This window comes from Andrographis paniculata, unplaced genomic scaffold, assembly GCF_009805555.1.
Source record: "Andrographis paniculata isolate CXL003 unplaced genomic scaffold, ASM980555v1 Contig55END, whole genome shotgun sequence".
NCBI lineage: Eukaryota > Viridiplantae > Streptophyta > Magnoliopsida > Lamiales > Acanthaceae > Andrographis > Andrographis paniculata.
This window is the reverse complement of record NW_026137590.1, coordinates 3,063,533-3,087,845: the sequence shown is the minus strand read 5'-3', so window position 1 is coordinate 3,087,845 and position 24,313 is coordinate 3,063,533. Positions and strand designations below refer to the sequence as shown.

At 31.3% G+C, this 24,313-nt stretch overlaps 2 protein-coding genes across 2 annotated transcripts; one reads left to right on the top strand and one right to left on the bottom strand.

Moving 5' to 3' along the window:
- Positions 1–1,579: 1,579 nt before the first annotated feature.
- Positions 1,580–4,806, top strand: LOC127256518 (uncharacterized). The gene is made up of 4 exons (XM_051282569.1): positions 1,580–1,704; positions 1,798–1,854; positions 2,328–2,706; positions 3,725–4,806. The coding sequence occupies exons 3-4, from the start codon at positions 2,343–2,345 to the stop codon at positions 4,423–4,425; spliced, it is 1,065 nt and encodes a 354-aa protein (XP_051138526.1). The 5' UTR covers positions 1,580–1,704; positions 1,798–1,854; positions 2,328–2,342; the 3' UTR covers positions 4,426–4,806.
- Positions 4,807–9,375: 4,569 nt separating this feature from the next.
- LOC127256373 (beta-glucuronosyltransferase GlcAT14A-like) lies at positions 9,376–13,095 on the bottom strand. Its single transcript, XM_051282351.1, has 4 exons — positions 11,539–13,095; positions 10,574–10,649; positions 10,363–10,478; positions 9,376–10,157 (listed from the first exon to the last, which is right to left on the bottom strand). The coding sequence occupies exons 1-4, from the start codon at positions 12,143–12,145 to the stop codon at positions 9,640–9,642; spliced, it is 1,317 nt and encodes a 438-aa protein (XP_051138308.1). The 5' UTR covers positions 12,146–13,095; the 3' UTR covers positions 9,376–9,639.
- Between the last annotated feature and the right edge of the window lie 11,218 nt (positions 13,096–24,313).

Sequence of the window (24,313 nt, the reverse complement as noted above, 5' to 3'; positions counted from 1 at the left end):
GTTGTGTGTATTATCATGCAGCAACAGCATACACAAATACAGACATGCATCACGTATGTATGTATGCCTGAGCTCTGTGTATTATCCGTGCTTTGGTTTCACTTTCATAATAGAACACGTGTTTGTTAATTTGCCTTTTTTTTTTTTAATGTGTTTTATGGCATGGCAAAATCTTTATTTTTTGGTTGTGTATGTTATGTAGGTGATAGTTGGATGAATAATTTTTTATATAATATTGAATTAAACATATTTTTACCTGAATTTACTATGCTACAAAGTTGATGACAATCTCTATGAAACATAATTCTACAACAATTTGCTATGATAAATAGAGTTTTGTGAACAAAGTTTTGACTTAGTATTATATGAAACAATTTGCTACTATCAAGATGAATACTCATTACAACAACCTGCCCAAAAATCTTGCAAAAAGCACAAATTTAAAACTTTGTACATTGTATAATATATATATATATATATATATACATATATATACATCTTGCTATAAATGCTAATTTGCAATATCAAATATGTTAATGTAAAAAATATAAAATATGTTAAATAAATTTTTTGAATAAAATAAATAAATATCTTATCTATTATTTATTTTTATAGTATTTGTAAAAATTAGATAAAAAATTATCTCAAAAAAATATTATTGATTTTATTAAAAAATTTATTTAACATATTATATTTTTCATTTGTATAAAATTTGCTTAATATAAATATTTATTTAGCATCAAATATTATTTTTGGATAAGAAGAATGTTTTGTTCAAATTTTTTACATTAACACAAATAAATTTTGTGCTAAAAGTCAGTATATTTATATTGGAATTACAATGTTTTTTTATTTGAAAAATAAAAAACACCTCTCGTATCTTTTTTGAGCGGATTTTATCTTTATTTTTCGTTGGTAAAAATAGTCAAAAATAATAATAATAATAATAAAATAAAATTGTACTTTTGTATTAATGTATCATTATAAAAATATATAAATTAGACTTCACTCAACAATATATATTATGGCATAATTTTTATTAAAAGTATAACTTTTTTTTAATATTATTTTTATATTTGCAATTCATTCAATTATTTTACACTTAAAAAATAATAATAATAATAATATGTTCGCTTAACATTTATTAAAAAATACAAATGTACAACCATAAAAAAATCAATTCAGGAACAAACTGTAATTTTATTTTTAAAAGAGTATAAATCATTTTTTGTTCATTCAGTATCAAAATTATTAATTTTGGTCCCATTAAAAAAAATATCAATTTTAGTTCTATTCAAATAAAAAGTTATTAATTTTAGTCCAAAATAGTTGACTGAGACTGAACACAGCTGTGTTGGCCGCCTGAAACACCCGGTCACCTTCTGACTCATCCAACCGTATTGTTCAATCCAGTCAATCAGACTAAAGTTGATAAGTTTTTATTTGAATAGACTAAAATTGATAATTTTTTTTAATAAGACTAAAATCGATAATTTTGATATTGAATTGAACCAAAATATTTTTACTCTTTTTAAAATTTTAGATAAACAAATGCATATGTTAACCTAAACCCTATATTCCCAAATCCAGAATCCAACCATCTTTTCAATCTCCTGCCTTTCTCTGTTTTCAATGGTCTCATCTCCAGCTTCATTGTCGTCCTCTCGAGGTCTTTTTCTTCTTCTATGCTTCGTCGGAGCAATTGTAAGTTCAATTATTGCATTCATTTTCGCTTCTTCGGCTCTGAGCTTCTTCTTTTTCTACAGCTTCGTTGAATATATTTGTTTTGTTTTTAAGGATTAATCTCGGTTCGGATCAGTAGCGCCGCCGCACCTCACATTTCCAGAGACATCGGTATTTCGATCACTTTGTATTAAAATATTTGTGAATGCTGCATTTGTTTTTGTTGAGTTGATTCGCTCACTAAGATTGCTGGCTTTGAGATTGGTGAGGTCTGAATGCTCTTGGTTTTGACAATCGTATTTGTGGTTATTGTTTTCTATGGCGCGGATTGCTTGTTACTTTACCTTATATAGAGTCGTCTATAGGGGTGAAAACACGGTGAAATTAGTATGAATGTTTTGTTATTATCATTTGTTTCTGGTAACCTACCAATTTCTTCGTTTATCTTTGGGTCATTTTCCTAAGCGCGCTGTTTCTTTTCTTTGTTGAATATATTTGTTGATTAAGATATCAAATATTTGTTCGTCTGGGTTTTGTTCACTGCAAATTTGCAATAATCAGTGTCCACCCGTATAGGGTTCACTGCTCTTGCTATAAAATGTGTCATTTTCAAATTGATGAACTCGCAATTTCTGTTCTCTCAGAAATCTTTTCTATGCATGGCGCTCACACCACTCCATTCCATAACTACATCGACACTCTTCCCACCAAATATTTCCACTCCGAAACCATTAAGATCTTGTGCTTTGATCACCAAGGCAAGAACCAGCAACAAGCTCCGGAATGATAGATATTTGCATATGCCAATAAAGACTATTTTCAAAGGTTTTCCTGTCAAATCTTGCGAATTTACGATAAAGGCACAACATTTAAGTGGCTTCACTCATGGGGGAGAGAAAGAAAAAGAAGAAGAAGAAGCGCCCGAAGTTGAGAAGGCACGACTGCAAAGCAGTATGCCTGAAAGATTCAGGCATTTGAACAAAGAAGTTCCTGAAGAACCTGTTAGGTGGCCTTGGCTCATCGGTATGCTCAAAATTTTCTTCTTTTCTTTCCCTTTGCGAACACTTCCCTCATACTATATTTGCCCCTTAAACATGCTCATTCATATATATGATGTAACTATGCTTTGTCTTCCTATTTGCTTGATTTTGAGCAAAATACTTATGCAGTGGATGCAGTTCTCTGTAGTATGATATTTGATTTTATGTATAATCAGTTGTTGGCTCTTGGATAAATAATTATGCTTTCAGTTTGTTAGTTACACTTAGGGTGTGTTTGTTTGGAGGATTGGGAAGGATTTACGCTATTCATACAAATTTTTTCCCCAAAAAACACCAAATCAAACACTTTTTTTTTTTCATTTTTTATATTATACTAAAAATTAATTTTACATTCAAAACACCACATCACTACTTATTTATATCACATCATATTACTATTCCAATTCAAATTTTTTACTATTTAAATCTCAACTCAAAATCCAAACCCCTAAACAAACACACCCTTAGGGACTCATCCTGTCGGTTAGTTATTATGCTTGCTCTATCATGCTAGATTAAATATTAGAAATAGTAACCTCTAAATTGTGGATATTTGGGCATTCATCCTATAATGGCTCCTCCGCTTGGGATTATCTATAGCAATGTTTGAGACTGATCCTCTGTTCTCCTATCACCCAGAGAACAAAAGAAGTGTTGGTATTTTAGAATGTAGCCTTACTGAAATCGTTAAACTGCATTTGTGGAGTTTCCTCTTTTCCCTTCAGTAATATGTCAAGCAAGCAGCATTTTCTCTTTATATTTTAGTTTATAGATCTTTCTTTCTCTTTTTATTCTTTATTGCCTGGAGATAACGGAAGCCCTTGCGAATTTCTCATGTTTGTTGCCTTGTTGGCTCATGGAACTATGTTTTGAACAGTCATAAACTTGTTCTGAGTTTTGGGATTCGCGCTTATAGATTGCTTCGGGTTTTCATTTGTTGGTTGACAAATTTATAGTAAGGTTGCATTTAATTTATTCGGATGAATTATAATTCTCTGCAGTGCTGGGATTCATGCTCTATGCTTGGAGAAGTGTTTTGTGGGAACTTTCTAACTGGGGAAAGGCTGCTGGGGCCATTGGTCATTTCTTAAAATACATCTTAAAATTTGCATTGGCCCTTGTTTTCGGTGTTGTTGGAGATCCCATCACTTATTTAATAAGAGGAGTCGAGACACTGTTGTACACAATCAGGGCTTGCTACTCTGGTGTAATTGCATATGCTCCAATTCCCGAGCTGACGCTGATCATCATACTTGCCTCTGCCATACTTGCGGTCGGTGAGGCTGCTGTTCCGGATGCTGTAAGCTCCCAGCCGCATCTGCTCACATTGGCTGGCATAATCGGGTATTCCGCTGTTGCAAATTACATCTCTGAGCTATTCTTCTGGATTCTACTCGCGGGTTTGTTTGGGTATGCAAAGGTAGTCAAGAAAAAAGACAATGTATCTTCAGCATTGCCAGTTGCAGCTGTTTTAGCAGCTGTGGGAGAGCCTTGGGTGAGAGTAATTGTGATAGCATCCTATACAACCTTGGCAATCTTTCATCACTTTTCTAATTCTGCTCGGGATTTAGAAGAAGAAGATAAAGATGGGAGAGGCGTGCGCAGAATTCCAGTACCTCTGCTGTGTGCTGCATTGGCAATCGGCACCCGAATTGCTGCCAAATGGGCTGGCTACCGGCATCTGACATGGATGATTGTTTAGCTGGTTCGAGGAATTAGTTGGTTTTCTTTTGTGGTCTGTGATCTTTTTGAGGCGGCCATGTTTTTGTGGATAATTACATCTCAAGTCCATTTCTACCTGTCATCTGTTGCTGGAAATGGTTTGAAAGAGAGCCTGCAGGTATTTACTGTTCCCATTGCTATCTATGCTGTTTTTTACCCTTTACTTTAGGGAGACACAATTAAAAATTACTTGCCTGCATTGCAATTGCGTGGTAAGAACTTTGATCAAGTGAAGGATAGACGGGTTGCGTACAATGCATGCAATTATAAGCTGATTTCTTTAAATATTATCGATTAAGAGTTTCCAAAAAACATATTTGTCCTATTTTGTTGGTCCATTATTATTATTTTTATTTTCGTCTGTCCTATCTTATTTGTTTCTTTTTTTTTAATATATTTTTTTATTATTTATTAATTATTATATTTAAGTTAAATTTCCTTATCTATAGGAAAATGGACGGAAAGGATGAAACTGAGAGTATTATTTATATTAATATTTTAAATGTAGCACAATATTCTTGTAGAGCATTTAACAATCAAAAATTTAAAAGGCATGGGTTATACTTAAAACCTGAATTACTTGGACTCTTTAAAAATTTATGCTATTTGAACTTTTGATAGGTGCTTTGGAGCTTTAATAAATGCTCTTTTAAGTTTTGAACAATCATATCTCCTTAAATTAAGTGACCACTTATTATTATTATTATTATTATTATTATTATTGTTGTTGTTGTTGTAATTATAGGTTCCATCTATAATGTATATATACTATTATTATTATTATCAAGATTATTAAATTAAATATTTATTATTGTTCCAAGTATAAAATATTTATCTTACTGTCCACGACAACTTTAAACTTAAAAAAAAAAAAAAAAAAAAAAAAAAAAAAAGATTTTTTTCTCACAAAAAAATCTTAGGTTTTTAATTTTCATCTTTGCGTTTTTTTAAAAAAATGTATTTTCTTTTTCCACAAAATATTCTATTAGTACATTATTTTAAAATTAAACTCAAATCAAAATTTTTTCAAGTTCGTAAAAACTAAAAAACAAAAGGACACTCATTCCAGGACTATTTGTTGGCCAATCGAATGTATTTATTTAATTTATTGAAACCATTTAGGGTGTGTTTGTTTGGGGTTTGGATTTTGAGTTGGGATTTGAATAGTAAAAATTTTGAATTTGAATAGTTGTATGATGTGATATAAATAGGGTTTGATGTGATGTTTTGAATGTAAAATTGATTTTTAGTATAATATAAAAAATGAAAAATATGTGTTTGATTTGATGTTTTTGGGGGAAAAAAATTGGATGAATAGTGGAAATCCACCAAAATCCTTCAAACAAACACACCCTTAAAGTTGAATAAGAAATTAGGATAAAGAGTTGATTAAGTGGGTCAATAAATTCAAGTGAATTTAAATTAATTAGAGAATTGGACTAATTAATCTGAAAGTTTGAACTAAATTTGATGGAGGTTAATAACAAAATTTAAAGTTTGAACTATAGAGGTTAATAACCTAACTAAGGAAAATAAAATGCAAGAAAAAAAGATTAAAAATATATATATATATATTGTGAATTATTTTTTATTCAAGAATAATGAATGAAATCGATATTGTTACAGCATTGTCTAGACAATGTATTAGAATTCTTATAGTACAAAATTTAATTGTCTTAATTCTCAAAGAATTGCCTTCAATTTTTCTTTTGGCTAGCAACAATGGGACACAAAAGTGACCTTAAATGGCAAGCAGAACCGTGTTTAATATTTTGATTTGAAATATTATTTTTTATATAAAATATAAAGAATTATATAATAAAAATAATAAATAATATTTTATATTGATTATTGACTTTTATAAAAATAAAAAATATTAAAAGAACAAAGTTCAAGATTCCAGACCTTAAATATATTTTGACTTTTCATACACTTTCATAGATCTGCTCATAAAATCTTAGACCACATAATTTTCTATATTTTACTTTTGTTTACTTTGCCAACCTCTTATTCATCTATAGAATGGAGCATCAAATCCTCTATTTTCAATTTTCTTTATTTTCCTCTGTTCCTATTAATAAAACAGTGTCAAGTAGAAGATAGAAAATATGAATAAAATTTTAACATATATATTCATTTTTTAAAATATATCTTTATTACTTATCAATCTATTTTTTTTTAAATAAATAAAAAGAAAAATCATATCCAAACTTAAGTTATTATATTTTTTATTCTATTACTCTAAAATAAAAAATATATTGAATGTTTTTTATTTGTATTCTCATTGTCGTTGTTTCCACATGTACTCCTTTCATTTTGCTTTTATTATTATTATTATTATTGATTTTTCCCCCCTAAATTTTAAGTGGAAATCGATCCTTGTCGTCACCGACCAACTTCTAGTATGTTGTTGTTTATTTATTATTATTATTATTATTATTATTATTATTATTATTATTAAGTTTTTGTTTTGTTTATTATTTATTTTTCCGATTTTCTCTAAAACCAGCTCAGGATTCTATCCCAATGTTGATTTTGTCATGGAATTTTTTTTGAAAAAGACATAATAAACAGAACAGAAGTCTACTTATAAAATATGAAATATACCAGAAGCTTCCTAATGTTGATTTTGTCATGGGATGTTTTGAAAAAAATAAAATAAGCAGAACAAAAGCCTACTCATAAAATAAGCAACATACCAGAAGCTGGCCATAGACAACGAAGGCTGCTGATTTTTGCTAAAAATTTAGGACAAAATTAAAAAAATAAAATAAGAAAAGACAAACAAAGAGAAGTACATGTGGAGACTGTTGGAAAATAGTTTTGTGGACATATGAGATATGGCTAAAATAGAAAATACAAAGGGCGTGTTTGGCAATTAGCTGGTAGTTGTTAGCTGTTAGCTGATTCAATTAGCTGGTAGCTGTTAGTTGTTAGCTGATTCAATTAGTTGGTTTGACTAGTTGATTCGATTAGGTGTTTGTATTAAAATGTTTGGTAAAACAACTGTTTGATATTAGTTGTTTATACGTAAAATGACAATTGAGGACATTTCTATTTTATTCTTATTTCTAATATATTCAATTATGTTTTTTTGAGTTTAGAATGTTTAAAATTTTTTGTTATTAGTTATTGAAAATTGTAAAAGTATTATAATTTTATTACCGTTAGATTTAAAAAATAATATATTTTTAATAAAATATATAAATAGTTTTTTTATTGAAAATGATGTAAAATATAAAATAATAATTTTTTCGTATATATATTTATTATGTTAGTTATCGATTAGTTCATTATATTTATAATTTTCAATAAATTTAATTTATTTTTAGTATAAAATTTATATAATGTAATTTTAATAAAAAAATAAATTATTAATATTTATATTTTTTATTTTATGTTGATTTTAATAAATTTATATATTTTACAATTAAAATAATTTTTATATAAAAATTAATTATTTTAAATTTATAAAAGTAAAACTATAATATAATAAAATATTCTAATATAATTAATAAATAATCAAAATATATTTATTTGTGTAAAATGTATAATAAATTTATAAAAGTAAAACTATTTCAAAACGCTGCGTAAGTTAGCTTTTCAAAAATTAGCTTTTTGGGTCCAAAAAGCTATTCCAAAAAGTTAATTTACCAAACATCTAAATTAGTTTTTTGACTGCTCAAATAACTTCAATAAGCTAAAAGCTCTTAAAAAAGCTATTTGCCAAACACCCCAAAAATCAAATAAATGCGAAATTAAATCCAAGCTTCGCGTAGCACGGGATTTCCTTGAAGCCAATTCGTCCCTCCACCAATCGCATCCCAAAATAGAACGAATTATCAACGGAATATTAGATTCCGCAAACTAAATTAGAATGGAAGAGAAATTTTCAAAATGAATTTTTTTTTAATTGATATTACGTCTTTCATTCAGAAAAAAGAGAGAAAAATTAATTTTTCAATTAATTTTGTATTTAATCATATATAGAGAAAAAATTGTCTACGTAAATAAATTAATCAAATAAAATATGAACACATAAATTATTCATTTTCACCTATTTAATTAAATACCCAACTGAAACAACGACAAGGACGAGGAAGACTGGAAAGGATGACAAGGACAAGGAGGTGGAAGGTTGGAGACTGACGAAGCACATGTGGTGAATATTTGTTTGAACAATGAAATGAATCAGGCTAGATTCGAATGAATTTCAATACAGAGATCAAATTGTAAATATTTAAGGTAGTTTTGGTCAGAAACTGGTAATCAAGTATCATACTTAGAATGGTCTTTTTTTTTTTTTTTTTTTTTTTTTTTTTTTTTTTTTTTTTTTTTTTGTCTATGAAATTTAATTTGAATATTAAAATAATCTTTCTTGATATGTTTTTTTTTCTAGGTGGAATGCTGATAACAACAAAAAAATTTCAATCATTTTGTCCAAAAGTAAATACAGTTATTGAAGTTTAAGTTTTGTTATTAAATTCCTTTTAGAATTAAAATTATTATTTATTTATAATAATAATGACCAAACCATTTTTTTTGTTATTTTTTTAATTAAATTTGATTCATTTTTATATTAAAATGAATAATTTAATGTAATCTTTTTTTATATATATTAATGAATATTTATTGTAATATGTAAATGACAAATTCGACATTTATAGACTAATAAAACATTTAATTAAATTCACTTCCTCAGTATGTATGTAAAAACAATCATATCTTTATATATATATATATATATAATGATATGACCATAAAATATAAGTATTTTTGTATTTACATGAGATAAAATTTTACTAAAAAAAATTAAAAAAAAATTGAGTGAAGAGACTAAAATAGAAAAGTGAAAATTTTGAATAGAAAAAATATACATAATTTTTTTGGATCTGAAGAAAAAACTATATTTTTAATTAAAGTTGTTTTTGTTATAATACATTCAAGGGATTCTACTTTCAAAACTTCTGACTCTACTCTATTTAGCTTTTTCTTTTTTCTTAAAAGATCAAAAAAACCCAATCCCAACCAACCCCTACAAATTCTAACTAGCTGGTGAACAAACAAATTTGTGGTATGTTGTTGGAAAAAAAAGATCGTTTTTCTTTCACCTTTTTTTTTTACTATATTAATATTACAACAATGTACATTTAGCAAACAAACATCACTTACAAAAACTGCATCCTTTCAAGTTCTATCCCTGTGTGGAACACTGCTTCCTTTTAAAATCTTCAGACAACAGAGTCTTCATAAGCTCCTGCAGCCTCTCAGCACCAGGTCCAGGCCTCAGCACCGAGTCGTCTCCGCGCAACGCGCAAGGGTCGGCATCATTTTCCGAGCTCCCAATGCACCATGCCCCGGGAGCAAATCGATTCGTCCGCCCAAGTAACTCTTTATCAATCTTGTCCAGGACCGGATCATCTCTGTGAAACTTGCGAGCAAATGGAGCACTGCTGTTCACCATTTTGCTGAAGTCCTTGGCTGTCAACGATCTCGGGTGCTGCTTCGGGGGGCTGTCCCAGGCGATGTAGTGAAGATCGTGACTTACAGCGGTGTGCCGAAACTCCTCAGTGTTGCAAATCACTGTGTGGAAATACCCTTCCGGCGATGAGATGAAGTTTGCATAATACATGAGGATTGTCCGGGGAAGATTACTCCACCCCCATATGCAATACTCCACAAATGACCGGGTTAGAATTACCCATGCCGAGCCTGTTGGAACACGTGGCTGTAAAAATCCGACAAAATGGATATGGGGATAATATACAAAATATGAACACATGATAAAGCATTGCCGCCTTCCTATATAAATTAGCTGCCAGCCCGCACAAACTCACCCACCTAATAGATAAATAAATACCACAGATATCCCATAAACACGCAGGAAAAAGCATTCTAGTTGGAATTATAAACTCACCAGTGAACACCTTAAAAGATGTTGGTAAAGATCGTCGTTGAGTAGTCAATGAAATTTCAGTCTTTTTTGACAAATAGAGGCCTGGATCAATTATTATAGGCTTTGCTCTCTGGTTCCTGAAAATTGATCATAAACCTCATTGAGAACAAATTCTTCATATTTTATTTACAACAATTAAATTATAACCCTCGGATTGACTATAGATACATACAGTTTCCATCCAAATATCTGTGTATGCTCGATGAAGTTGAGATTTCTGGACACATTTGATAAAACATATAGTAGATCTGCACAAGCAAAAGATTTGGATTCATAATCTAAGATGAAAATATTGAAACAATGTCAAAACATTAGCACCTAATAACCTCAAGATAATAAAATTAAGGCTGCAAATACTGTGCTGATCCTGCCAAGACAGCATGGAGCTGATTTGACCAGGTCACTGTATGCCATATTGGTGTGCAACATATGTTTATATATATATATATATCAATATGTTACGTTATAATAGAGCATATGCTAAGTTATAATATAATATATGTTGTATTATAAATATGATGAAATATGCATTAATATATACTATTCACACCCCTATAACATATGCTAATCCGATCTGCATCATGCCGACTTGACCGAATCAACAGTTGATCCATGCCCTAAAATTAAAATAAAATCCTTGCTGGTAAAATGGCACTACAGTAGTATTCACCACAACAACAATTTGTTATTTATATGAATAATTTTAAATATATAAGTAAACCATACCGATGTCACATGAAGAGCTAGGAAAAGTTCAATTTCAGAACACAATGATTTTGCTCTGTAGAAAGTTAATCATATACAAAGGTTGTTGGCATAAGAAATTTCATGAAATTTTTCGAGAGTATACAGTCATATATACCTCAATGTCTTACATTAATTTTACTAGCATCACACTGTAGCACAAGAGAGTGATGTGAAAATACAGATTACAAATAAATTCCTTACCAAGACTCCTTAAGAACACTTCATAGTTCGAAAAACATGAAGAACAAACACACACACACACAAATATATATATATATATTTCGCAAGCACTCATAACAAAGATATCAACAAATATAAAGAACACTATTGCAAAATATGAGAATATTGATCGTTTAGTTGCTCCAACCGTATAAAAAGTATAGAACTAACCATCCTGAGTCACAAGAGGATAATCCGAGGCACTTAGATTAATAAACCAGTCCCAGCTGAAGCTTTCCTTCAACAAAATTGCTATTGCTTGCAGCGTACAAGCAATCATCGTCGGACCTTTATACGTCACCAAATTGGATTGAGACATTACGCGCACATTCTCCAGCTCACTAAACATTGGATCATTCTTCACAGACATTGTCAAATTTAATCTCTCCCTCGGAGGAGCCTCAAGGTCCATGTGAAGGATGTACTGATTCCTTGGATGATAAATTGCCTGCAATGTCCTCATCATCCTCTGGCTATCACCTTTCGTTCCAGAAATTAGATAAGCAAGCCTCGGCGGCTCCATTGCTGATGTCGCAAAGGATTCGATCGAATTGCTTAAATCAGATTCTACGAAATACTCATCTGAGTCCACTGAACCCACAAAGGACATAGCATCAAGTTGCAACTGATCTTGCGCATATGGAGACAAGTATGATCCATAGAGGCAAGCAGTGAATAAAGTAATCAGCACCAATAAACTCACGAAGAACGGAACTTTCCATCTTTTGTCGTGAAATGTCCTTACAGCAAGCCAGCTGCCATTTTTCCTTAGACTCATCCTTGTTTGATGGAGGGCTCAAACTGCACCAGAACAACTAACCTAAAAATAGTTCGAAAGAGCTTTTTCTCTGTGACTATTCAAAGTTGTCTTTCCCCCATGTGAAATGGGTTGCAGGATCTCAATTAGAGCAGCTTCAGAATCTAACTTCCTTCGACATAAGAAAACCTTTGTATCTAAAGGGTTACATAAAGGTTTCTTAACACACTAACCAATGGAAGCCCAAAGAATACAAAAACTGAAAAGAAGCACCGAATGACTCAATCCGAACATCTAAATCACCAAAACTACAAATATGACAAATGGATTAATTGATTCCCCCAAGATTGACAATATGAACAGCTCCAAAATAAAATAGCATATTAAATTGCTTCGTTATTGCATCAAGCAAGAACCTGTCCTATTTGAATATCCAATAAATAAATAAATCATTCCGCAGTCCTGATGATGTGTTTCGAAGATTCAGATTTCCCCGCAAATGTTTGAGATCCTCACAATTGCTCCTCTATGAGACCAACTGAAGAGAAGGTTCTAAGCAGACAAATTTGATTGTAAAAAAAGAAGTGCGAGAAAGCCGGTTGAAGAAAGAAAAGGATGAACTAACAGGCGAACTAGCCTTCTGCCGGGGAAGATGATGCGATTTGTCGGGAAGCTGAAGAGGGTGTGGGAGGTGACCCGGTGCTCCAGATCCGGCTGCAGAAGGCGGATCGACCTGATGAGTTCCGGGGTAGATGCGGCGACGAGCTCTGCTTCGAGCACAGGAACTCAGATCGGCACGACTGAGCTACGGTTGCGAGACGGCCGACTGGTAAGCATCGCCGGAGGAAATCCGGTGATCAGAACCGCGAAAGTCCTCAAGATTTAAATGAAATGGATTGAAAAAGATTCGATTCGGGGCTTAGGGTTTGTTGGTGGCGGTGATGCGCCTTTGGGATTGACCTTTTTCACGTTTGTAAATTCCGGGTGTGTTTGACAAAAATTCTATTATTCATTCAAAATTTTTCTTTCAAAAATATAAAATCAAATATTTATTTTTTATTTTTTATATAATATTAAAAATTAATTTTACATTCAAAATATCACATCAACATCTATATCTATTTATATAGAATCCTACAACTATTCAAATTCAAAATTTTATTATTTAAATCTCGATTCAAAATTCTAACCCAACGAAACAACCATAAGTAGATGACTTTTTTCTGGGACTTATTTAGATAATGCTGGCATTAATAGTAACTTATTATATTATTTTATTAAATTTATATTTTAAAAATATAAATTAATATAATTAATAAATTAAAATATATATTTAAATATTTTTAGTATTTCATTCTTCCGATTACAAAGTATAAGTATTTCTATTTTGAATATCCAATTACAAAATACACATTTCATTAAATACTTTATTTTTTTTATAAATAATCTTACTTTACAATACATCGTAACTTTTGCACAAAAATAAGTAAGGACAAAAATATTATTACATTATTTTTATTTGTCTACTATAATTAAAAATATTACTTATTTTTTAAAAAAACGTACCAAAAATAAATATTTACTGGATGGAGGGAGTATTATATTTAAATAAAAAATACAAATAATATTAATATTATTTTATAAATAATAATATTTTATATAATACAAATAAATAAAAAAATATACTCCCTCCGTTCCATAATTAGGTGTCTGTTTGCTTTTTGTAACTAGTTTTAGTATATATTGAGAAAGTAGTATGAATAAAGTAGAAATAACTAAAATAACCTTATTAGTATAATGTGATATAAAGGTAATTGTATTTATGTAATATACGTGTATTTGTAATGTTAGGTAGATAATATGGATATTTTGTTATGTGACGGACTAAAGTGAAAAAATTGATACTTTATTATGGGACGTAGAGAGTATAATTCCTTCCAAAATTAAACTTTTTCATTAGTGATACGTTATTTAAAATAATAATGTTTAATTAATTAATAATAGTAAATCATAATTTTATTTTATTATTTTTTATATAATTAATAGAGCAAAAATTATTTGTAATCCCATTCAAATTCAAAATTTTCATTTATGTCATATTCAAAAAAATTTATCAAAACTAGTCTCATATAAAATTTTTTTTTATCATTTTTAGTCTCATCGTTGAAATTTTAACAGATCGTACTGACGTGACAGTTATAAATACTAATCTGACAGTTGAGTCGGATCGAACATAATCGTGTTACATAAAACACAGCCGTGTTTAAACTTACATGCATCCATACCGTATTCAACACAAGCGTGTTGAAAAACCACACGCCCGTGTTTAAAGAACACAATTGTTCATGTTTTCATAAAAAGAAATAATAATAATAATAAAATGATTTTTTATTTTCTTAACCTAACAACTACAGTGTACAATCCCACACTGCAGAATATGGTTGGAATCCAGCTCATCGTCATTGATGTTGACTTCACACCTGCCAGCTTCATATTTGTATCGATGTTACCCACACTGTCACTGCACTCATTCACTCTACCTTCTTCAAATGGAGTACAAAAGGCTCGGAAAAATAAAATCCTTCGTCGATACATGGAACCTCACCTCCGACGAAACTACTTCAAGCTCAAATTCATTTTGCTCATCGTTACCACGCACCTCGTCGCCTCCGCCATTTCTGCCGCTCTCATTTTTCCGCACGAAATCGAGTGGATGATTCCGCCGCCGGCGGAAGTTTGCATGCTCACCTCATTCACAGCAATTTCCCAAGCCTACCGCAGGACGAGGTAACAGAGTCTCTGCTTTAACTCGCTCTTGAGCTTTCACGACACCGTTGCCGCCTTCGATAAGGAACTCGTCCACATTTCCATCAACATGACTCTGTAGAAAATCGGCCAGGCACTGTACTCTGTCTCCCAGATTTCATTTCGAATCTAAATATGGATCACAACGTCAATTCTATAAACATAAACAATTGTGTTCTTTAAACATGGGCGTGTGGTTTGTCAACACGCCCGTGTTGAATTCAGTAAGTATGCATGTAAGTTTAAACACTTTTATTAGGAGTGTCAATTCGTATTTTTGGGTCGTGTTCGTGTCAGGTTGAACCATAGGGATAACAAAAAAATTGTCAATCCGAACTTGACCCGAACCCGAAATCTGACCTGAAATCCTAGACCCGAACATGACACGAATTCTTTCAGGTCGGATTCAGGTTGACCTGAATTAGTTTTAGGTCACCCGAAATCCGAACAAACCCAATATGAACCCGACACGAAACAAACCCGAAAACTTTTTAAAAAAAATTAAATTGACCTAAAAAATTCATTTTTATTTTTATTTTTATATTTTTTTATATTTAAAATAATATAAACATTATAAATTTAAAAAAATAATAATAAAAATAAAAATTTCAGGTTAACCCGAAACACGAAACCCAAAACCTAAACTGATTTTTATATTTCAGGTTATCAGGTCAACCCGAAACATGACCCGAACACGACACGAATTTTTTTCGTTTCGGGTTCGGGTCGACCCGATTTTTTTCAAACCCGAACTTGAAAAATTTCAGGTCAAACGGGTTCGATTTTTCGGGTCGGGTTTATTTTGACACCCCTATATTTTATGTAACACGACCATGTTCGGTCCGATTCAGCTGCCAGATCAGTATTTATAACTGTCGTGTCAGCACGGTCCGTTAAAATTTCAACGGTGAGACTAAAAAAGATAATTTTTTTTTTGTTTGGGACTAGTTTTAATAAAAAATTTTGAATTGGACCAAAAATGAAAAATTTGAATTTGAATGTGACTACAAATGATTTTTGCTCTAATTAATAATATTGATAATTTTAAAATAAATTTAATATATATGATTGAAAAATTAAAATATGTATTTGAATATTTTAAAATTTATATCGCAATAAATAAATATATGCAATATGAATATCATTTTGTAGATAATAAAATTTCATATAATACAAGTAAATAAAAAGCTGCGTTTATTTATTTATAATTAACATAAACTAATTTTATAAAAGATGAGGAGTTTTAAATATAAATAAAAATATTTATTTTTTGAGAATAGATAGAAATAAAAGAGTTTTGAGTGGGTTCTACGTGATGGTGTATGATGTTTTATGTTATCTAGTTAATTAAGTTGATTTATATTTGTTAAATATGTTTTGATTTAATAAATAGAAATGTATTAATTTTTATGGGAGAAACAAAAATAGAAAAGTGTCAATTAAGATATCGCCGAAAGAATATTTATTTATAATTAACTCAAATTAGTTTTATAAAAAATAAAGAGTTTTAAATGTAGATAAAATTATGTATTTATTGAGGGAAGAAATAAAAGTAAATGATTTTTAGTGTATTCTACGTATAAAATATTATAAATTTAATTAAATTGATTTACATTTTTCAAGTATATTTAATATGAATAAATTTACTAAAAATAAAATCGAATAATTTGTTCTGAGATGGACTGAAAAGAAAATTAAATTACCTGCCATGGAAAAGATGTAGTAGATTGTTATTTTCTTTGTAATTGTAATAAATTATGATTCCTCGTTGTTGAATTTTTGTGGGGAGTTTATTTGACAGTTTATATATGTATACTAGTGTCCGTGCGCGCTGCGCGGGCTTGTTATTTTGTATTATAAGAAATTTGAAATGGCATGTGATGGATAGTGTTATTTGTTGTTAGGCTTGAGTATTATTTTTTCAATTGGCCGAATGTTAAAGTGAATAAGTAGAGCGTTGGTAGAGCGTACAATTGAAGAATTTTTTGCTATGATGTTTGAGGGCATGACAAATACTCTATGTTAAATGTATTATATAAAATTGACAATACTATAATTAAAAAGTATGTGTGATACCTCTGAAGTTGGGCCGTTGCTTGGCCAACTCCCTATGTGGATGAGCCGGTATTAGGCTATCCAAAGTTGATTAAATGTAAAATGGATTGAATAGACTACTCATGTCAACAATGTGGATATTCTTTTTCGAAAGTCCTACTGAAAGAACTCTAGAGTTAAACGTACTAACCCTAAAGTAATTTGAGGATGGGTGACCGCTTGTGAAGTTTCTCACAGGGTGTGCGTGAGTGGGGACAAAAGCGCGTTAGAAGGATTTGTGTTGACCTGTGAGGTCAGTCTACGATCCCGATATGTCTGGCTTGCGGGTCGGGGTGTCACAGTTGGTATCAGAGCCGACCTGCGATAGCCACAGTCGTTGACCTGACTGTTGAGGGGCCTAGCAGTTGATGATCCTTAGAGTGCAACGTGGATGTTGCATTCTAAAGTAAGGAGGATGTGATACCTCTGGCGTTGGGTCGTTGCTTGGCCAACTCCCGTGTGTGGATGTGCCTGTATTAGGGCATTCAAAGTTGATTAGAGGTTAAATAGATTGAATAGACTACTCATGTCAACAATGTAAACATTCATTTTCGAAAGCCTTTCCTTGGAAAGTCTCCAGGATACGCGTGAGTGAGGACAAAAGCGCGCTAGAAGGACTCGTGTTGATCTGTGAGGTTAATCTACGATTCCGAAATGACTGGCTTGCGGGCCGGGGTGTCATAGTATATTTTTCCATAATGTATATCTTGCATAGGTCAGAAATGTGTGATATTGCATAAATTATGAGGTGGTAATGAGCGTGGGCAGAGGAAAATGGAATTAGTTGAGTTGATCGATATAGTATCTGTTGTAAAGAGTTTTTTTGTATATGTACTATGGTTGATTTGCCCATTCTCAAAAAGACTATTGGAAAACGTTTCATGACTGCTTGGAAAACCTATGACTGAGGTAACAATGTATGTAGATGATGCATGCATTGTTTTAAATGGCTGGACAATCCCTGCTTGGAGAAGAATCAACAAAATAGCTAATAGCATAAAAAAAGATCCAAGATATTGAATTTTTAACAAAGCACTAGGGATGGAAATAGGCTAGGTCAGACTTTGGCTAAATAGGCCTAGCCTGTTTTAAAAATATCTTGCCTAAACCTGGCCTGTAAGCCTAAATTTTTTTTTTTTAAAAAATCTTGAGTCTGGCCTGGCGTACAAGTCTATTTAAAAAACTACATAACATTTTTATTTATTTATTTATTTATCTACAAATTTAGTTAGAAATAAAAAATAAATAAAGTATAAACAATTATTTAATATATATATAAAAGTTAGAAAATTCTATTTTTTATAATAAATTTATAATTCAAATTATTTAATAAATATTATTATTAGATAGAAATTTATGTTTTATATATAATTATTTTTGAAAATCGACATCAACAATTTGTATAAAAAGTAAAACTCGAAAATAGAGATTATCTTCGAATTTGATAAAATAAAATGCCTGAGATTTAAGAATTCCTAGACACCGTACGATACGTAAATAAAATAGGAAAAATTAAAACTACAGAGTGTAAAAGTAAAATGGTGATCTCCAAAAGAAATTTCACCGAATTTGATGTTGATTGAAGATCCTTTCCCAGAATAGACCCAAATCTTTAAATATTCCCTAAAGAAACGTTTTGAACCGTCGTCTGGTCGGTTACAACAACCGTCATCAACCGCCCACCAATTCCTCCTCCATTGACACGTGTCTTAACCATCTCGCCAACCGCTCCTGCCAATTACAGGACTTAACTGGCTCGACCGACCGCCTCTGAACACCTTACCTCTCTAAATGGGCGGCTGACCCATCCGACTACTCAGCCGCCCACAATAACCCCTGGCTCCTTAGACGGACCGTAGGCCAACCGACTCCCTTGAGAAACCCCTTAATCAACTGGTGGGCCTAACGACGGGCTCACATCTCCTCTTATCTTGGGCTCACACTGCTGTTACGTCTCATCTTGCCCGCCTTCCACTTGTCCGATCCGCTCGTCGGTTGTAACTTTCCTTAACCGTCTTAGAACTGCTTTTTGTCCGACCGGCACACCTGCTGCTACGTTTCCTCTTGTCCGCCTTCCACTTGTCCGACCTCTGTGTCTGCCATCTCATATTTCTTCGCCCGACCTCCTTTTGACCGACCTCCGTATCGGCCGTCTCATCTTTCTTCCCCCAACTTCTTTTTGTCCGACCTCCGTGTCTGCCATCTTATCTTTCTTCCCCCGACTTTCTTTTGTCCGACCTTCGTATCGGTCATCTCATCATTCTTCGTCCGACTTTCTTTTGCCCGACTTCCATATCGGCCCTCATCTTTCTTCGTCCGTCTTCCTTTTGTCCGACCTCTGTATTCACCGATATCCTAATCATAGGTTTCTCCAGAAAAAACCCATTTCTTAATAACACTTGGTCCGTTTGGCTCATATTCAGACCCATTTAGGATCCCACTGCCATTAACAGGCTCATTGAACTATACACCAGTACACAGCCCTAGGCCCATTCTCGAAAACCCTGCACATTGGTTTTTTCTTACTCAATAATTATAAAAAGTATTTTTATAAAAAAAATAATAATATTAAGTAGGCTGGCTTGTTAATTTAAAAGACTTTTTTTTAAAGCCTAAGCATGTTCTATTTAAATAAAAAGGCTTTAAAAACTTTTTTGACCTGGTCTTTATAGTAAATAGATCAGGCCAGGCTAGGCCTTATATAGGTCAGGCCGTAGGCCCTTAACAAGCGGCCCGACCTATTCCCATCCCTACAAAGCACCTTAATCATTACACACCTCTCCTTGCTTCCCTTCACGAGATATGACCGACGCGCGTAGGCACGAGACATGACCGACGCGCGTAGGCACGAGATATGGCCAACGCGAGCTGTTGGAAGAAAGGTTCAATTCGCGTTTTGGCTTAGGTATTTCAAGAGATGGATGGGCCTCCCTCTATTGTGTACTAATTGATGTTGTCGCTTTTTACCCAGCCACTGAGAAATGATTATTGAATGTGAATCCGTTTTTGCCTGCTTATTGGTGCTTCAATCTTCTTTAGTTTCTTGACCTAATGTGCACTTATTTTGTCTTATTTGCATCGGACATTAAGTAGTTATAAAATGCATCTTTAGTCACCCTGGGTTTTTTTTTTTTTTTTTTTTTTCACAATCTACAACTATAAATACTTTGTACTGATCAAATCAACCAATTATCAATTTGAAAAAATATTAACATAATTGCACTTGAAATATATAGACGCGTACAGTTGGACAACAAATCTTATATGCATAAAACATTTTAATATGTTTTTTGGGAGTTACTTTATTTGTAGCAATGAAACTCAATCATCATTGGATAAGGCATTGAGTCCTTTAAGACCGAGCAAATGAGACTTTTTGTTTTGTTTTGAACTTTTTTTTTTTTTACCACAATTCTGGTCAATTCAAATACCTCTTCTCTTCAAATAAAATTTTATTTAGATATATTTATATATTCATATCAAAATAATGTAATTTTAAAATTAAATTAGAAATAAAAAATATATGAATATGAATATTATTTTAAAGAGAATATATTTGTTAATAATTCCAAAAAAAATCCAAAAACAGATATAATTTAAAATGATTTTAAATTAACAAAAAAATAAAAGACTTTTTGTGTACAATCCATCAATCCATTTTATATATTTTTCAACATGTTGCAACTGACACGTCGGCATAGATCTTAAATAAGCGGGTTTATATGTCAAACAATTGACCGAAAAGATGGTGGCCAATTGGGACAAATGTATAAGACATGTATAGGATGTTGAAAAGATTAAATGACCGACATGACTTAGATCTAAAATAAGTGGATTTATATCTCAAAGAAATAACCGATAAGAGTTGGCCAACAAGAGACTAATGGATAAGAAATGACCGATAAACAATAGGACTATGATTATATTATCATCTTTAGAAGCATTGGCTACGTAAATTTTTTCATTATTTTTGGTAATGCTTTCAAATGAGATTTTGTTTCAATTTATTTTCATAGGCTATTTATGTAATTATCTTTATATGTAAGCATAGTTTGGTTTTATGTAAGTTAGGATATGTAAGCTGAGAGAATTTTTATGAAGAGTTAAAAATCAAATTCTATACTAATAATTTCTAAATAAGGGCAAAAATGTAAAATAATATTATTTTGAAACTTTGTAGTTGTCCGATCTCAGGGTGAGAATATGAAATGACAGTATTCTGATAGACTATTGAGTAATTATTTTCTAGCATACTCTATGGCAACAATCCAATTTTAATATATTTGACATTGTTTGGTTAAGTACTTTTGTGAATGTTAGTACTTTTATATGAAGAGTATGATTCTTTTTATCATATTTAAAAATAGGATTACCTAAAGTTGTTTGCTTTGAACCGGCTACGTAATATATATCATAGGTTTGGTAAGGCTTTCAAATGAGATTGTGTTTCAATTAAATTTCATACCCTAGGCTTCTAATGTATGTTTCTATATTTCAATACTTGTGTTTGAAGAACTTTATATAATTAAGACGGGATATAGTATAAGACTTATTAATTACCTAATTTTATATTAATAGTTTTTAAGTAAAGAAAAAATGTGATATAAGTTGATTAGAAAGTTTGGTAATGACCGATAGGAGCATGAAAAGATTAAATGTTAATATATTGTTTGGCTTATGCCCGACATATTATTAATTATTTGCACTAAATAACACATCCTCCAGTCAAAATTAAAGTTTATCAAATTCTATAATGTTTAGTATAATAGTCCGGTAAATATGAGTTTGTTTATGTGAATAGTTTTTTTGTATTAACATATTTGAAAACAAGATAATATAAACCTGTTTATTTTTAACTGGGTATATAATATTGTTCATTGTTTTGAGTAATGCTTTTAAACGAGATTTTATTTCAATTGAATTTCATAGGCTAGGCATATAATGTATCTTTGTATATATGCAATTAGATTTTGATTCAAATGAATTTCATAGGCTAGGCATATAATGTATTTTTGTATGTTCTACATTTGAGTTAGGATAGGTAAGATGGGATAATTTGTGAGGAAAATTAATAAATAAAGTATATACTATACTAAGAGTTTCTAAAGAAGAAAAAAATATTAAGTAAATTAATTTGATAGCATTGTTGATAGCCTTGCAGAGGATAAAAAATGAAAGGACGGTATGCTGATTGGCCTATGGGCGGCAGTTTGCTATTTATTTTTCCTCTCTAACACACATTGTGTCCAAAATTTATGTTTGATGGATTCTACATTGTTCTATAGAATCATAAGGTAATTATGAATAAGATAAACAAGATAAGCTAATGGTGTGTTTGTTTGGGGGATTGGATTTTAAATACACTATTAATCCCATTTTTTTCCCCCAAAAATATCAAATCAAACACCTATTTTTTATTTTTTATATTATACTAAAAATCAATTTTACATTCAAAATATCACATCAACACCTATTTATATCACATCATACAATTATTCAAATTCAAAATTTTTACTATTCAAATTCCAACTCAAAATCCAAACCCTAAACAAACACACCCTTAGTCCGTTTGGATACTTTTAATTGTTAATTGTTTTTTTTTTTTATAATGTTTTCAATTGAGATTATGCTTTAATTAAATTTCATAATGTAGTTGTATAATGTATCTTTGTATGTATGCATATTTTGATTAAAAGTAAGTTGGGTTACAAAACAATCAAGAAATTCTATCAATAATTAATAAACAAGATTTCTTTAATTATCAATAATGCTCTTTACATCCAACCATATTTGAGTGAGATTGCCTATGTGGGCTCTTGCAACATTTAGCAATACTATGTTCACTTCATGTAAATCTAGAGTCATTTCAAGTTTTTGTTGGATTTCGTCATTGGAAGTTTCCATGATTACCAATGTGTTCTTTGCTTTGTATTTTTCTTGTTGGAGGGCTGTGGAGTCTATGGAGAGTTGCTTTAGCTCAACTTTCTTTTTTCTGAGGTATTCTTCAATTCGTTGAATTTCTTCACGTCGTAACTCTATTTCTCTTGTCATTCTTTGTTCTTCTGATTCAATAGAACTTTAATGAACTTTAGAAAATGAAAGGTCTTGTTCTGCTTTTTCAAGAGAGGTGGCGATTGTTTCAAGTTCAACAACTGAAAATGTGGACTGGTGAAATTCAAGATCTTGAAGCCATCTTGCTACATCTATTTTCAATTCAATCACTTTCTTTAACAATTTTTCAAGAATCTCCATCATGTTATGTTGTGAACTGTACATCCTCCGAAGCCTCACGAAAACATTAGTTAAGCTGTCAAGATAAACCATTGTTAACTTTTGTATTTTTAGCGACGATGTGTCAGACAATGCTTGTTATATTGAGTTTGAAAAAGGTACCATGTGTGTCGGTTGGGCATCAATATTCAAACTCTGCAATTTCAAAATTATAGGTGGTTAGAAATTTTTGTAAGGAGTGTATTAAAATATTTTGTGTTTATAGAAATACATGCGGGGTTTCTTTGATTTGGACAGGTGCAATATCTACTCCTAGGGCTTGCAAGCCTGCATCATTTTGGTATTGCATTTCATGTGATGGATTTAGTACCATTTTGGTATTGCATCAATCTAGTACCATTTGGTAATCCATTTGATAGATTGAGGTTACGAAGCAACATAATGGACGCATTTTTTTTTTTTTTCAAAACTACGTCTAAGTAGGCATTCCATTTGGTACAACAATCAAAAGGTTGTCTTCGTAATCTTGCTATTGAGATGGATCTTTAGTTATATCTTGATTAATACAAGTTATTATTTCTCCAGGCATCATAGGAAAAACCATATTGTTATTTTGATGGGCTCCAACCACTCCAATAATTTAGTTGCACCTGAACTCAGATGGCCGACCATTTAGTATATTGGGATCGAATTTTCATCCACCAATTTTCACATCCTACTGGTGTTATCTTATTTTATAATCTATTGACTCATTTATTTTCTTCTATAAGTACAACAAAAGTCTCATAGACACGCTTCCAAAGCCATTGTCTTTTTTCCCCAACCCTAACTCGTGAATTTGTAGTCATGCTACACCATGCGGTTGTCAACTCTACATCCCCAACTAGGCTCAAATTCTTATTTTCACGCTGGTTTGTTTATGTGGGCCTTACACTGGGATTGCATTGTGAAGGAACTTGACACAGTACCGATGGACAATTAGCATTGAAGGGTGATATGTTCACTTGTGATGCCCACGTCTTATCAGAAGAAGTCTGAGCTAATCCCCCGAATAGTATA

Coding starts and splice junctions, on each gene's coding strand:
- LOC127256518 (XM_051282569.1), top strand. CDS start 2,343: ATGGCGCTCACACCACTCCATTCCATAACTACATCGACACTCTTCCCA. Junction 2,707..3,724: donor TAGGTGGCCTTGGCTCATCG/GTATGCTCAAAA, acceptor AATTCTCTGCAG/TGCTGGGATTCATGCTCTAT.
- LOC127256373 (XM_051282351.1), bottom strand. CDS start 12,145: ATGAGTCTAAGGAAAAATGGCAGCTGGCTTGCTGTAAGGACATTTCAC. Junction 10,479..10,573: donor CAGATATTTGGATGGAAACT/GTATGTATCTAT, acceptor ATCAATTTTCAG/GAACCAGAGAGCAAAGCCTA. Junction 10,158..10,362: donor ATCTTTTAAGGTGTTCACTG/GTGAGTTTATAA, acceptor GTGTTCCAACAG/GCTCGGCATGGGTAATTCTA.